The sequence below is a fragment of the Carcharodon carcharias genome, chromosome 5 (genome assembly GCF_017639515.1).
Source record: "Carcharodon carcharias isolate sCarCar2 chromosome 5, sCarCar2.pri, whole genome shotgun sequence".
Classification (NCBI taxonomy): Eukaryota; Metazoa; Chordata; class Chondrichthyes; order Lamniformes; family Lamnidae; genus Carcharodon; species Carcharodon carcharias.
The window spans coordinates 68,116,257-68,133,652 of record NC_054471.1 but is presented as its reverse complement, the minus strand read 5'-3'; the positions used below and the strand labels follow the sequence as shown (position 1 = coordinate 68,133,652).

The 17,396-nt window shown below is 40.8% G+C and overlaps 1 protein-coding gene across 8 annotated transcripts in view; it reads left to right on the top strand.

Annotated features, from left to right (window-relative positions):
- The window catches only part of eya4 (EYA transcriptional coactivator and phosphatase 4), a 467,229-nt gene that overhangs the window by 315,981 nt on the left and 133,852 nt on the right, over positions 1-17,396 (top strand). For all 8 annotated transcript variants that reach the window (XM_041188541.1, XM_041188542.1, XM_041188548.1 and 5 more), the window contains 4 exons: positions 5,114-5,180; positions 5,558-5,700; positions 5,841-5,963; positions 12,417-12,499. In XM_041188541.1, coding sequence (XP_041044475.1) covers positions 5,114-5,180; positions 5,558-5,700; positions 5,841-5,963; positions 12,417-12,499 — 416 coding nt within the window. The remainder of the gene's footprint in view (positions 1-5,113; positions 5,181-5,557; positions 5,701-5,840; positions 5,964-12,416; positions 12,500-17,396) is intronic.

Sequence of the window (17,396 nt, the reverse complement as noted above, 5' to 3'; positions counted from 1 at the left end):
TTGAGGATGTAATCAGTTTTTGCATTATGGCTTATTTGTAGACAGATGCCAGGGAACAACCATAAGTCCCTTGGCACCTCCTGAATTAGTTCATGCGTCTCTTTGCTCAGTCGCTAACTACTGTTCCATCAGCACAGAGTAGGAATTTCCAACTTTCATTGCTCTCTGCCACCTTGAATAAAAGCGGAAGCCTGAGATCTAAAACAGCATTCACTTCCTTCTCATAGCATCATTATTTGCAACGATACTTGTTTCCTCTTTACTGTTTGGTACCATGGTGCCACCCTTTAACTAAGAGCCCAAAATTTGGATGTTGCTAGAATTACAGCCATGACACAGCAGAACAGAGATCATCATGGGGTTGCTCCATTTTACTAAAGGAGAAAACCCAGCAGTGAAAAATCACAATTTTTCTGCATATAATGAATTTTAATACCGTAGCCACTTTGGAAGTGGATCTCTGCTCTTCCCGAGAGGGCCTTCAGCTGGCTTTATAAAGGCTTTGAATGAAGACATCCCAGTATAGTTCAGAGGAGAATTCAAAGAGGTTTACATGTGTGCACATCACATGGACCAAGGCACTGTGGCAGCTGGACCTCATGAGATTGCAAAATCCTTTAGGATGTATCAATATTCCAATGCATGTGATTGAACGCTGCCCGTAAATGCATCAAGTCTTTTAACATTTTGGACTGTGTGGGCCCAATTCTAATTCTAAGCAAGTAAATGGGTTTTGAGTAGATTATAATCAGGCCGGTGTTTCACCTATATTCTAGGACTGTGATAGAATGTGCTGGAGCCTGAAAGTACCCATCACACACCCACCAAGTTTAGTGGAATATTTTTTGGGGGTGCACTGGTGCAGTGAAAGAAAGATGGTTTATGTGTCCGTTCTATCTTTATTGACCTTATGGAGAAGACATCAGAGGCAAACGCCCTCGCACTGCGTAATTTAATGGTTTAGAATCTTTCTTAAATGCCATCTCCTTCTTTGCACTGGGCAGATTCCTCCTCAATCTTTTTCCAGATCACACAGTTAGTTTGATGCCATTACTTTGAAGTATCTATGATAGGACAAAAATTAGCATGTTTTTGTTTGTGTGCTATTTTGCTGCTTTTTCAAATTCACTTGTAGCCCTTGTTATATTGCGCTACAGTGTCCTCTGCCTGTCACATTGAAGGTGGGGCTGATTCTGATGATCCTGTATAAAAAGAAAGGTTTTGAGGTTGTGATTGTTCCTATAAAAAGGGCAGCCTTTCTATTCACATTCTCAAACTATTTGTGTTGTCCAAGGGTTCAAAAACTAGGGATATAATGAGAAAATTGGAATTTCAGGCAGAGCTATTTCATTCAAAGAGCACTTGAAGTATGGAAAAAGTTATAAAAGAAGATAATGTCAGCCACACAACCCCACCCTCCCCTAACCCCACGTCTTCCATAGATATCTCCTGTTACAGAACAATAATCTCAACATTTGGCAAGGCAAAGTTGTTGAGTAAATCTACCATAGCAGTGTTGTAGGCCAGAATGGTTCCGAAGTGGTGATGTTTGCTGATGTTTGCACAGTGTTCAGTACCATTTGATACTCCTTAGATACTAAAGTAGTTTGTACCCATATACAGCAAGACCTGGACAACTTTCAAGCTTAGGATGATAAGTGGCACGCAACATTGCCTGGTACTTGTGTGGCATGAATGACCATCTCCAGCAAGAGAGAATCTAACCATCTTCCCTTGACGTTCAATAGCAATAAATTAGCTACATCCCCCACCCTTAACATCCTGGGATTTACTGTTGGCCAGAGGTGTAACTGGACCATATAAATACTGTGGTTACAAGAGTAGGTCAGAGGCTGGGAATTCTGCAGCAAGTAACTCACCCACTGACTCTGGAGGGCATAAATCAAGAGTGTGATGGGCTACTCTCAAATTGCCTTGATGAGTTGAGCTCCAAGGACACTCAAGAAGCTCGACACTATGGATAAAGCAGCCTGTTTGATCGGCACCCTGTCCAGCACCTTAGCCATTCACTCCCTCCACCACTGAAGCACAATGACAGCAGTGTGTACCATCTGCAAGATGCACTGCAGCAACTCACCAAGCCTCCTTCTACAGCACCTTCCAAATCCATGACCTCTACCGCCTGGAAGACAAGGGCTGCAGATGCATTGGAACACCATCATCTTGCAAGTTTCCCTCCAAGCCACACACCATCCTGACATTGACCTATATCACCGTTCCTTCATTGTCACTGAATCAAAGTCCTGGAACTCCCTCCTTAACAACACTGTGGGTGTGCCTACAGCAGTTCAAGAAGGTGGCTCAGCACCATCTTCTCAAGAGCCATCAGAGATGGGTAACAAATGCTGATCTTGCCAGTGGCATTAAAGTCCATTAACAGAACAAAAAATACTAATTATAAGAAAAAAGTCATCTGTATTATGTAATTGTTACGTGCTAGAGTTAGTTTGCTCTGTATTTGTTAGTCTGTATAATTTCTACACAAGATGTACCTTTCTTCACATTATTATTAATTAGGAAGTGGTAATGACAACATAACCCTGTAAGCTTCCCGGAGGAATATGCTGCTTTTTTTTATTTCAATGACCTTATATAGAAGTATTAGTGATCTTGCTCAATATAAGAGGAACTACGGGCTGAGACATTTGGCGTCTGTGCTTGGCTGCCATCTGTGGGATTATGACTGAATGACATGTACAGCGTAGTGAATGCTGTGAGGAATTGGCAGGGATGTGCGTGCGCATGCATGCGTGCGCGTGTGTGTGTAATGTGTGTGTGTCTACTAAACTTCAAGGTTTTGGTGGTATAGTCACATATGTTGGGACAGAGTTTCTGCTTTAGGTACAATCAGGACGCAAACTGCTTCCTAACTTATTTGCTTTTCACTGAACATAAAATATTCCATGTACCGGTACAATCGACCAGTACTTCACGTTCTTTGATATACTTAAAAGTGGTAATTGTTGCAGTTTTATGTACATAGCTGGAAATGGGTTAATCGCAAAAATATATGCAATTTTTAATCAGAGCGTTTAGTCAACTACCTGTAAGTAACCCAATTTTAAATAACTGAAAATACTTTTTTAAATTTAGGAATTGGGTCTTTAAAAAAAACTTAATTTTAAGAGCCCCTTAGCGGAAGCTTGTCATAATGCTACCTGGATCAATGGCCAATTTTGTGGGTGGGGCCGCCTTCTAATATGATGCTTTTAAAACTGGCACTAAAGATCACGGAAACTCAAATTGCACTTGAAATTTCTTGATCTTTTGCATTGCTTTGGCCTATTTCAGGTGAATTATGCTGGAAATATCATCGCAATCTAGCAGAAACTCTACCCTATTATCTTGCATTCGTTTAGCACCAAGCAGATCAAGAGAAAACTATCTTTTCAAATATAGAAGGATATAGAAAGATGCCCTTTGATGCCAATACTGATGTTTCCCATATGTCATTAACTTTTAATTTTGTGGATTAATTAGGTGAACTTCCTTATTCCTACAAAGGAAATGAAACATTTGATGTTTATATTTCCTTTTTTCATGTGTGTGGAATGAAACATTTACAATTTCTGTCATGAATCTTGAACTAGGAAATGCCAAGAGTTTCCCGTTCAGTCAGAAGCTGAGCTGAAAATAAAAATTGACAATATGTTTGAACCAAATATATGTTTTTACTTCTATATATACAAAAAAATACAAGGAATGGAGAGAAAAACCACCAGTGGAATAGTTCATTCCATTCCTGTGAGTTCTTACCTTATCTAAATTAAAAAAAGAACAAATGGAGAACGTTTACAGCTGGGCTCATATGGATCTACTTTAGCAGTCATTTGTTATTACTGTACAGCATTATAAATACCACAGCTCTTCAATCTATCCAGCCAGGAACATTACTGACCTGGTTCACTATCATTTAATTGGTCAGAGATAGTTTAAACATTTTCTGGGTCATTTTTCTAAGTTATGCAATCCTCAAATTATTCAAAGGGGAAACCTAACCTTGAAACACATATGGTTTAATTTTTATAAATTAAGTTTGCAACTAAGCATTCAAAACTTAAGTAACCAAACAAAATTTATCAGAATCCACAATCAAAATATTACCCACAGATGGAAGAAGTAATATTGGTGAATTTATGAAACTGTGGAGCCAATATTCAGCATCAAAAGGGCTCATTGATATGTAAATATTGGTATTCAATTTCAGAATTCAGACCCCGACATGATGATGATAACCAATTCCACTTCGTTTCCGTGTGGGGAGGGGCGGAGCAGGAGTGCTCCACTGGGGCACATGAGCAAACTTTGAACCTCACTGCCCTGGGCTTTCCTCCTCTTCCCTGTGGGGAACAGATCCTGACCCTGAGAACATTCATACAGGTCCTTGGCGGCAACCGCTTGCCACACAAAATCCCAATCCCACCGACCTACCATGTAGTGATTCCCTTCAGACTTAGGGTGCATTTCTGTGTGCATCATGTAATTGAGACCTCATGGTTAAAATCTCCCTGGCTTCATGCTGTGGTAATAGCACAGGGGTAGGGGTAGGATTGTTGGGTCATTCTGCTGCCAGCCTCAGCACACCTCCTGCCCCCCCAAAAATCTCAATTAAGATTAAGCCTTTTATTTCTTGAAAGTTTCCTATTGCCACCCTCAAAAGGTTAATTTCCACTGGATATAAGTATGAAAATTAAGTTAACTTAAACTTTTAAAAAACTTATTAAACTTTTAAACTTAGACTCTTGGAAGTCAATACTCAGTCCTCAGAAACTGATATTCCACTTATATCTTCTGACTTACAACTGGAACAATATGGTAGGACTAATACACCCAATCGGTACATCATAAAGTTAAGTATTTTATATTTCAACCGACATTTTTGCAGACATCTTAATCTGTGTTTGTTGCAATTCCTTTAACCATGCTAAATGTTATTTTCCATGCATTATGCATTTATCTCTGCAGATGCCTGGCTGTTTAAGTTTATTCTGTTATCTCACACCTGCTTAACTTGAGTTTGTGCCACAAAATCCAAAATTCATTTGTTCTGCTTGTCATTTAATGTTTCACTTGTCTTTTCTTTTTCCTGTAGTAATAACAAGTAGTGGCTATAGTCCAAGAGGAATACACCAATATTCACCACAGCTCTATCCCTCCAAGTAAGTATAAAAAATCTTTTTAGTCAGTCAAAGAGAATGCCTTCCAAGTATTTACTCCTACATACATTTCCATGGAAACCAAATTGTGTATAAACCTGGATTGCATTACTGAAATTTCTCAAATGTGTAAGAAAATGCATTTTATTTATATTATTCCTGATTATGGTGTCACACAAGACAATGTTTTATTTTTTTACATCTGGAGCAATAAAATTGGCAGTGATTTTTCCCAAATAACTGACATCACCAAGTAATACAGTAGAAATGTCCCAGAGAAAAAAAATCTGGATGTCACTGTTTGGCACTGTGAAGTGGTATAAGTTTGTCTCTACTCTCTTTGTAGTGGGCAGCTTGACATAGCTTTCTCTTCTCCATAGGCCATACCCACACATTCTTTCCACACCAGCAGTGCAGTCAATGACAGCTTATTCTGGACAAACCCAGTATTCAGGAATGCAGCAGCCAGCGGTCTATGCAGCATATTCTCAAACAGGCCAGCACTATGGATTACCTACTTATGGTAAGGCACTTCTCTGAGGTTTTATTAAATTAATTTGTTTAGTCAGTTGTCTACTGTAAAGCAAAGGGATGAAAGTTTCATTTCAAGGAACGACGTTAGAAAATGTAATGTTTCAACCAATTTGGGTGTGCTGTTTTCAGGAATCAAGACTGAAGGGGGACTTCCGCAAGCACAATCTGCACTGCAGACTGGATGCCTTAGTTACAGCCCAGGATTTGCTGCACCCCAGCCTGGCCAAACAGCATATTCCTATCAAATGCAAGGTTAGTGCAGTGTTATTTTCTCCTTTCTGTCTGCTTACCAACTAATTTACTTTTGACTTTTGTGGTCCTGTTCCCTTTCTGAATGCTGATACATTAAACTTTAACTACGATTTCAAGCTTTCAAAATAATTGTACAGGGATTTGAAGTAGTCTCACACTGACAAACTTATTCCACAAACCTTGTTATTTACTTTTGTAATAATTGAATCTAAATGTCACAGCCACAAATATTATTTAATAATTAACTTTAGGTTATTTCTTCAAATACAATGATGCTGATTTTCCTGACCTTTGCCCCTGGGAAATCCCTGACAGCAGAGGTCAAGAAAATAGCCTGTTACCTGGGCCTTTGCCCCCTTTATGTTGTTCCAGGTTTTCTGGTGCAATTTGGGGGCTGGGGCAGGGGCGGGGGGCAGAGCTGAAACTGCAGTATATGGATGAGGTACCCATGCCCAGGTGGGCTTGCACCAGGTTCTGCAAGACAACCAAATGAGTTTAAAAGGTAAGTGACAAATTTCTTACTATGTGACCCAGCAAATCTTTGGCACTTGTGTCTCTTAGCTGCTGCTCCCCAGGAGGTTAGGGCTGTCACTAGGCCATGTTATGAATTAGACATCAAGCCTAGACAGGTGCAGTACACTTTGGGGATAGAGAGGGAGCCAAAAAAATTGATTCCTTTATCTTTATATTAACAAATTTAGAAAATGATCTCATTAACCTTTTCCCAACCTCAAATACATTTTTATGCTATATCCGTAGTATGGTTTAACATTTTCAGAATTCATATGTGCTCTAAAATTAGAGTCTTGCTTTCTTTTCATTTTTTTTCTCTGTGAAGTTATTTTGTTTATTGCTGTTGCAGTGTCACTTCACAGCAGCGTTGATCTAAAGGAACTGTAAAGAAAAAGTGAACTGAAAAAAGTATTAAAAGCCATGTTTCATCATTTAAGAGTTACCTGGAGGATATTCCAGGTGTGCTCGCATATATGCAGAACTTAACTATTCTTTAATGCAGAATATTACATATTGTTACTAGGGCACTTTCTGTGACACTCTGCAGTACAGAAAACTGACTGTCCATTAGTGAGTGACTTCAGCAGCAAGACACAAAGACTGGAGGAGATGCCCGCCAAATCCCAGGAGCATGGCATAGTTATTTTATAGATTCAAGCTTAACACGACCATCGGCAATGAGAAAGTTTGGGAAAGCCACCTGATTTTACGTTCCATTGATTTAAATGGAATGTAAGATAAGGAAGGATGTAAATCAGGCATCCAACCTGTACCCACCCAATTCTCAGTGAGTGCATTGGGTTAAAATCAGTGTGTGGGGACGGCATAAAATTTACCAAAATTTAAGCTCCAGAGAAAGAAATGACTATCAGCAATCTTGTAAATAGGCTCCAAGGCATTTTCTCACCTTCACAGTATCACATTATCTACACTGCAGAAGGAGGCCATTCAGCCCATTGAGTTTCACTGTCTCTTTGAAAGAGCACTCTACCAAGTCCCATTCCCCTACCTTATCCCTGGAACCTTGCACATTCTCTCTTTTCAGGTGGCAATCGAATTCCCTTTTGAATACCTCGATTGAACCTGCCTCCACCACCCTTTCAGGAAGTGTTCCAGATTCCAACCACCCTCTGGGTGAAAAAACTTTTCCTCACATCACATTTACTCTTTTTGCCAATTATTTTGAATCCGTGCCCTCTAGTTCTTGATGTTTTCTTGAGTGGGAACAGTTTCTCACTATTTACCCTGCCCATACCCCTCAGGATCTTGAAAACCTCCATCAAGTCTTCTCCCAGACTTCTTTTCTCCAAGGATTCCCAACCTCTCCAATCCATCCTCATAGCTATGGTTCTTGATCCCTGGAATCATTCTTGTGAATCTCTTCTGTACTCTGTCCTATGCCTTCACACCCTTCCTCAAGTACGGTGCCCAGAACTGGATGCAGGACTCCAGATGAGGCCTAACTATTATCTGATAGAAGTTCAACATGACCTCCTTACTCTTGTACTTAATGCCTCTATTAATAAAGCCTAAGATACTAAAAGCAAAGAACTGCAGATGCTGGAAATCCAAAACAAAAACAGAAACAGAAATACCTGGAAAAACTTAGCAGGTCTGGCAGCATCGGCGGAGAAGAGCACAGTTGACGTTTTGAGTCCTCAATTACCCTGCACTTGTCTAAGTGAGTAAGATACTATATGCTTTATTAACTACTCTCTCAACATGCCCTGCCATCTTCAGTGACCTATGTACGTATACACTGAGATCCCCCTGTTCCAGCACCCCCTTTAGAGGCTCTCCCTTTATTTTATATTGTCTCTCTATATCTTTCCTGCCAAAATGAATCACCTTACACTTCTCTGCATTGAACTTCATCTGCCACATGTCTGCCATATCCACCAACAAGTCTATGTCCTTTTGAAGTTCAAGACTATCCCCATCACAGTTGCCAACATTTCAAATCTTCGCATCATCTGCAGATTTTGAAATCATGCCCTGAACACCACAGACTAGATGATTAATATATATCAGGAAGAGTAAAGGTCCCAACACTGGCCCCTGAGGAACTCCATTGCAGACCTTCCCCCAACCTGAAAAACAACCATTTATCACTACTCTCTGTTTCCTGTCACTCAGCCAATTTCTTATCCAAGTGCCTGCTTTCCCTTTTATTCCATGACCTAGAATTTTGCTCACAAGTCTGTCATGTGACACTGGAGGAAATGCCATACGAAAATCCTTATGCGCCACATCAACAGCGTTTCTTTTATGAACCTTCTCTGTTACCACCTCAAGAAATTCCAGCAAGTCAGTTAAACATGATTTTCCCTTAATGAATCCATGCTGGCTTCCCTAAATTACCCTGCACTTGTCTAAGTGACTATTGATTTTGTCCCGAACTATTATTTCCAGAAGTTTCACTACCAATGAGGTCAAACTGACTGGCCTGTAGTTGCCAGCTTTATCCTTGCACCCCTTTTTGAACAAGGGGTTAACAATCACAATTCTCCAGTTCACTGGCACCTCCCCTTGTGTCTGAGGAAGACTGAAAGATTATTACTAGTACCTCTGTAATTTCCACTCTCACTACCCTTAGTACCCTTGGATGCATCTCATCCGCCCCAGGTACCTTATCTATTTTAAGTAGAGATAGCCTTTCCAACGCCTCATTCCTCTCAATTGTAAGTTCTTCTAGTGTACCAGTTACCTCCTCTCTCACCTCGACCTGGGTAGGATCTTCTTCCTTTGTAAAGACAGATGCAAAGTACTCATTCAATACCTCCACTACTTCTCCAGCCTCCACATGCAAGTCCCCTGTTTTGTTCCTAATCGACCCCTACTCTTTCTTTTACCACCCTTTTATTATTTATATGCTTATTGAAGACCTTGGGATTCCATTTATGTTCGCTGCCAGCCTCTTTTCATGCTTTCTCCTTGCCTTTCTTATTATTTTATTCACTTCCTCTCTGGTCCTTCTATATTCAGCCTCATTTTCCGTTGTATTTTCTACCTGACATTGCCGTATACGCACTTCTTTTTCATCTTTACTTCTATCTCTCTCGTCATCCAGGGTGCTCTGGATTTATTTGTCCTACCTTTCCCCTTCAAGGGAATATACCTTGACATTGCCTGCAGCACTTTTTCTTTGAAGGTGGCCCATTGTTCAGCCACTGATTAACCTAAACTTTATGATAAATTGTCATTGTCCCCTAGAAACTCTCCCACTGATATTTGATCCACTTGGGCCAACTCATTCCCCAGAGCCAGGTCCAAAAGCGCATGTCCTCTCATTGGACTGGAAACATACTGCTGCAGAAAATTATCTTGAATGCATTCCAGAAACTCTCACCTTTCTTGTCCTTTTGTACTATTCCCATCCCAATCTATATTTGGATAGTTGAATTCCTCCATTAAGATTACCCTATAATTCTTGCAATTCTCTGTAATTTCTTTGCAAGTTTATTTCTCTACTTCCCTTCCACTAGTTGGCGGTCTATATACTACACCAACCAATGTTTTTGCACTGTTTTCATTCATTACCAAGCCTGATGCAGAAGTAGGTCACATCATAGTTAATGTAGGACAGTGGCCATCCTGATCAGATTACTGTTCGTTGCATGTCGTGCAAACTTGCAAATGGACCAAACGCTGCCACTTTTGGACATGAAAAGTACCGATATACATCAAATTATCCTGCAAAGGAGAAGTTTCTCAAAACTTTGAAAAACAGGTTAAGCAAGCCATTTCATGCAGTTACTATGCAGTGGCAATGTGAGTGGTATTTTCCACTAACAGAACGCTGCCATCAGTCCAAAAAGGCATTCTGCCCACCACACAATTGAGCAACGTCGGGAATGAATTTCGGTTCCGTTGCGATGTCAAGAATGAAGGCTGTACAACCCGACAACTAGCTGATCATGTTACTCTGGTTGTTCATCAAAGGTAGAGTACACACCTTACCAGTCCACACTTGCAAAGCCCCAGACAAAACACCTACTGTTAGATATGATTTTGTGATTGGGCAGCACTTGCTGAAGAATCCTGAGCGTGCTAGTAGCTACACCAATAACCAATTTAAGATAATCAGTAGCACTTGTAATGTGGCTCATTTAGGCTTTCTACAAGTGGCATACATTCTACTCTCTGCAAACAAAATGAATATGTTCCAGCCTTGTGCCTTTTTTGAGTTAGCCAGAAACATGGGGAACCTACAATTCCCCGTTGCTTTCTACATGGCAACAAATCTGCACCCTTTTCTCCTGTTGTAAAAATGGTTGTGATCGTTTGAAATTTGGCATTCTGCATTTATCCTAATGAGTGAAAGATGAAAAGTGTCAGCAACAATGTGTCCCTTTTCAGCAATATTCAAAATTAACTGTTTTCAGATGTACTGCTACTTTAAATTCCAATTGTCACCAGATCAGCAGAACAGCTAGCTAAAAGCAGTCTTCACTGGCTCTTGTAAACTTTCAGCATGGCCAAATTTGACCCAGAATTTCCTTGGTGTTGCCCCCATGCTGCAGCTATAACTTCACTGGAAATTGCATTTACACAGTTCCAGCAAAATGATAGTGGCAGAGCATCAACGGCTACAAGGAAATTCTGGAGGATTTTTTTAGCATGTTCAATTCATTATGTTCTCAGTCACAAAAAAAAGCTATTAGTAGTCTTTTTTCACAAAACTATGGTTTATTAGAGTTTAAAATTTTGGAACTGCAGAAACAAGCATAAACTTTTATTGTAAAAAGTGTTGACGTAAGAATGAATAGTCACTTGCTTCTTTTTAAAAGCATTACCAGTAATCATATTTCTGGTCGCTTTTTGGCCTTGAATTTTCTCATATTTTCTGCCAGTGTGCTCCTGTATTGTCATCAGAAGCACAATGGAATACCCAGCAACGGAAAGTCGGATCCTTCATAACAAAAACTGTTTTAACAATTTACATTTGGACCTGAGTTTGGATTCCAATCTAATGAGATCTAATGCAGTTGCTTTTTTCCACTAAATTTACTCCCTGGCAAGTTTACACTGTAGAGTAGGTTTTGGGATACAAGAGAAGCTATTGTAATTTCACTATAAGATACACACCTATGAGGTTTTTAGTGCAAAGTGAAAATTGGGAGGGGGCAGGTAAGTCCATTGAAGACGGAAAACATCCAAAATAAGTAAAAGTAACGAGACTCCATTACTTGTAAAAGTAAAGACTTGTATAAGTTCATTTTCTGTGCCAGGGAGGTAATTTATCAGTAATAGCTGGATGCGTGCACAGCAGCCAGAAAGGCACTAGACAAGTCTTGTTCTGTATAAGTACAGTGCAACTGAGGCCATGCAAAAAATATTTCAAAGTACAACGCATTGAAAAAACTGACCACTCTTAGCAATGAAACTTTACAGGGAGCATTGCTTATCACTCAATTAGATGAGCCATAACTTTTTCTAGCATGTCTAGTGGGTATTTATTGAGTAAGTAGAGCAGTTTCATGCCATTGCATGTTTGTGAATGCTGAATCTCTCAGCAAGGTACCACTGTAGCAAAGTTTGTGGAGGAGCAGAGCAACTCAAAGAACAACTTCCTGACTTCTGCTCTACTGAGAATATGCAGACACCAGAAGCTGCTGCCTGATGTACTCCTTTATTCCCTTCATTGTTATTACTGGAAATTCCAGGCCATTGTCTTATCCTCTTAGTCATGTATTGGTTTGATTTTACTTTTTGTCCCTTTTGTAATCTTGTTAATAATCACAATAATGACATAATGACATGTTAATTTATATTCCTTGCTAAAAACAGTGCGAGCACCACTGTTGTCAAGAAATGCATCCAACATCAGCTATAATAATACATATGTTTTACTTTTATCATTTGCATCTGCAATTTTTACTGTGATGCTTACTTTGAGATATGTAAAATTTCTAAATGTATTGTTTCTCTTGACTGCAGGTTCTAGTTTCACGCCATCACCCGGTATTTACGCAAGCAGCAATTCTGTTTCCAATTCAACAAGCTTCAACAGTTCCCATCAGGTATAAATTCCAATTCTCTTCTCTTAACCATCTTTTCTGAAGACAGAAACATACACACTGGTCCTGAACCATGGGTGTTGCTCGCCTTCCATTACTTCACATTTCTGTCACCTGTGAGCCTGACCTGTGTCAGCCTTCGATTACAGGGGTCAACCTGATCCCCTTCTCAGCATCGCATATCAAAGAATTTTAAAGGCACAGGAGGAGGCCATTTGACCCATCGTGTCTGCACCGGCTCTCCAAATGAGCAACATGACCTAGTGCCATTGCCCTGCCTTTTCCTCATACGCTTGCACATTGTTTCTATTGAAATAATCATCTAATGCCCCCTTGAATGCCTCGGTTGAACCTGCCTTCACTACACTTCCAGGCAGTGCATTCCAGACCCGAACCACTCGTTGTGTGAAGAAGCTTTTTGCTCACATCACATTTGCATTTATATGTTTGTACATATGCAGTCCTAAAAAGGGGCAATAGGTAATGGTCAGAAAATGGATTTCTGCCTATTTTATTTTCTAAAACCTGAGGATGGTAGATGAATTGTCGCATCCCCATTAATGCCACTGTCTGAAAGCAGCTAATGCAAAATATCTTTCTACGGTTTACAATTATGCTTTAGTTTCTCAAAAGTAAATGTCTTTGTGTAAGATCATAACTTAAAACAAATGGTGTTTAAAATCTTATTTGACTGGAAGTGAGTGTTAAGTTTATTTCAATTATATATTTTTTTGATTCTGCTTCCATGCACTCCCCTGAGACCACTGTGGTCACAACCCACTTTCCTGTGCTGAACTCATTAGGTGTGCAGGGAAGACTCCCAATTTGTTTGCAACTTGCTTTCCTACCTATCTTTGTTTCATCAGCAAATTTGGCTACAATGCACTCAGTCCCTTTATTCAAATCAATAATATAGATTATAAATGTTTGGCACCCAGGACTGATCCCTGTGGCACCTAATTAGTTACAGTTTGCCAACCCTGAAAATGACTCATGATCCTGACTCTCTGGCTGGAATTTCACCCCAGGAGCCGACTGGCAGGTGGAAGAAACACAAATTCAAGTGAAATGGCAGGAGCATGCACCCGTCACCTACCCACCTCCACAGGTGTTTCACCAGCAGCAGGGTAGGTGTTGGGCACCTGCCTGACCTTGGGCCAAGTGAGATACTTAAGTGGCCAATTAATTGCCAATCAAGGGCCTCCTCCTGCTGCATCTGATATTTTACCAGTGGTGGGGATGTCCATGCCAAATATCAGGGTCGCCAGATAAACCCTGGCTGTGAGCTCAGGGGTGGGGACATGTCAGTCCTGTTTGGGCACCATCAACAGAGGCCCTCCCAAAAGCAATGGCCACCCCTGCTTGTCTCTCCCCCCACAGGTTCCTAATCACAGCGCAACCCCCTGCCACCCCACAAACTATAATCCTCGCCGGGGGCCTGCTTAACAGATCCCAGCAAGACCGTCCCACTTACCTTCGTCTTTTGCCTGCATTGCTCTTCATCATCAGGGACTGGCTGCAGTTTCAGCAGTGGCCTCCATCCCTGGGCACTGTGGAGCTGCAGCCATCTCATTGGCTTGGAGGTGGAAAATCCTCCCATATGAGAGCGGAAGCCTGATGATTGTAAAATATGGTCAAGGCCTCCTGGGAGGGGGCCAGCCCCCAAATTTTCAGCTGGTAGCAGGGCCCCTATCTCTGCGAAAAATTGCATTTTCTGTTTTCTGTTAGCCAATCCGCTATCCGTGCTAGTACATTGCCCCCTTTTATGTGGCACCTTATATTATGCCTTTTGGCAAATACGCTACACCTACTGGTTCCCTCTTAACCAGCCTACCCATTACATCCTCAAAGAACTCTAATAAACTTATCAAACATGATTTCCCTTTCAAAACTCTGCTTAATTGAATTATGATTTTCTAAATGTCCTTCTACTACATCCTTAATAATAGATTCCAGTGCTTTTCCAATGAGAAATGTTAGGCTGACTGACCTATAGTTTCTTGCTTTCTGACCCTGTCCGATCTTGAATACCCCACTATTGGGCTTTCTCCCGCAACATTTTCTACAACAGGTTTGCTACAGCTGCCTCAACATCAACCAACAAATGTCTCCTGACAGTCTCTGGGGTCAGTGGTAACTGATATAGAATGGAGAGAAATAGGCCCGGTTCCCTGGCCTTGCTTCGCTCACTGTCATTTAAATGCTATGTGGAGAAGAGACAGATGATCAAGGTACTTGAGGAAGCAAGGGGAGGAAAGTTCATGGCAATGCTGGCAAGGATGCGCATTAGACCTCTCACTCCAATTTGTCATGATTTTTCCACCATTATTCTGCCTGATTTTAAGTCCTATATGTTGCATTAAGGAGATAGGTCTGTGCATGTGTGGATACATGCAAAGACAAAACTGTCTCCCAAATAGTAGACGTTTAAATATTTAGAAAACTGGGATAGGAGAATTTCCATTGTCTAAACATTGATGTTAAGTAAGTTTACAGAATGGGCCGTGGTTTCTACAGTATCTGAGCACTTTGCAAACCAAGATAATATTGCATTGGATGTAGGCCCCATATAGCACCAAGCTGCTTTGCTCAGAATCAGTTCAGGCCTTCACTCCAGATTCAGACTGCCAGTCTGACATCTGTGCAAAGCTGAAGTCGCTTTACGTAGATATTCAATTTGCAGTGTTAAAGCAGCCCCATGCAAGTTTCTGCATTTAACATACATCATGGAGATCCTCATCTTCTACCATTTGCTCTCCTGTTTTGAACACAGTGGGGCATAGGTTCAGTGTATTATGCGATATCATTTTGTCCAACGCAGTATTCCTAGGGAAAATGGTTCAGCCAGTATATCAGTTTCATTTTGTAACTGCTGAAAAAGTATTCACAACATTGCAAATTTATGAGTTACTCATGTACTTGGCAAATGTCTTTGTTAAGCTTCTTAAGTGTAGATATTATTTCTATATATAAAATATATATTACATGGGCATTTACTCTGAAACTTCTCTGTATTTTTATGGAACAATTCTTCAAGTGTTTTATTCCTTGCTGAATACAAAATTTTACAGCTAAGAATACAACATTCTTTATTGCCATCACACCTATCAGTGATTAATAATTCATGAGGAAAGTGTACTACTTTATTTAATGGACTTCATACTTAACAGGTAATATGTCTGATGTTCTATTTACTCTTCAATTTTTCACTAATCCCTCAACTTCTTAAGATCATGACACATACTGAGGTACAATCCACAAACATTTTTGCCCTTCTGTTACCTCACTCAAGTGACCATTCTTCACCTGTGAATCTGGCCTTTCTAATCATTACGGTCATCATAATGGAGCTTGTTTTTTTTTGTCTTCGTCAAATGTGCATGCACGTGCATTCCAAGAAGGGTTCCAAGAGATAGAGTCAGGAGTACAAAACCTGACCAATTTCTTTCACCTTCCTCAGCTCACGGAAGCTGAAGCCAGTCGTGCTCTTTTTTTTAATTCATTCACAGGAATATAGGCACCTCTGGCAAGGCCAGCATCCATCCTTAATTGCCCTTGAGAATGTGGTGATGAATCTCTGCAGACTGTGTGGTGAAAACACTCCCATAGTGCTGATAGGGAGGGAGTTGCAGGATTTTGACCCAACGACAATGAATGAGATGTGACATTGTTCCAAATCAGGGAGAGGAACTTGGAAGTGGTGGTGTTCCCATACACCTGCTGCCCTTGTTCTTTTCTTCAGGGTGGTAGAGTCATGTGCTTGGAAGTGCTGAGGAAGGAGACTTGGCGAGTTGCTGTAGTGCATCTTGTAGATGGTACACACTGCTACCACTGTGCATTGGTGTTGGATGGTATGCCAATCAAGCAGGCTGCTTTGTTGTGGATGGTGTCAAGCTTCTTCACAGAATCACAGAATTTTAATGGCACAGGAGGAAGCCTTTCAGCCCACCGTATCTGCACCGGCTCTCCAAATTAGCATTATGATTTAGTGCCATTGCCCTGCCTTTTCCCCGTATCCCTGCACATTGTTTCTATTCAAATAATCATCTAATGCCCTCTTGAATGCCTCCATTGAATTTGCCTCCAACACACTTCCAGGCATTGCATTCCAGACCCAACCACTCGTTGTGTGAGAAAGTTTTTTCTCACGTCACGTTTGCTTCTTTTGTAAGTCAGTTTAAATCTGTGCCCTCTCATTCTTAACCCTTTTACGAGCAGGAACAGCTTCTCCCTATCTACTCTGTCCAGCCTCCTCATGATTTTGAACATCTCTATCAAACCTCCTCTTAGCCTTCCTCCCTCCAAGGGAAACTGTCCCAACCTCTCCAATCTGTCCTCATAGCTGAAGTTTCTCATACCTGGAACCATTCTTGTAAACTTCTTCTGCACTCTCTCCAAGGTGTTCACTTCCTATAGCGTGGTGCTCAGAACGATACACAATGCTCCAGCTGAGGTCTAACAAGTGTCTTATATAAATTCCCTGCTCTTGTACTCTATGCCCTATTAATAGAGCCCAGGATACTATATGCTTTGCTAACCACTCTCTGCACCTGTCCTGCCGCCTTCAATGATCTGTGCACATATACTCACAGGTTTTTCTGTTCCTGCACCCCTTCAAAATTTCACCCCTTATTTTGTATTTTCTGTCCATGTTCTTCCTAGCAAAATGCATCACCTCACAGTCCTCTGCATTGAACTTCATCTGCCACCTATCTGCTCACTTCACCAACTTGTCTATATTCTCTTGAAGTTCCACATCGTCATCCTCACAGTTCACAACACTCCCAAGCTTCGTATCATCTGCAAACTTTGAAATTGTCCCATGCACACCAAGATCTAGATCATTAATATATTTCAGCAAAAGCAAGGGGAACTGGACTACAAATCCTCCTCCAGCCCA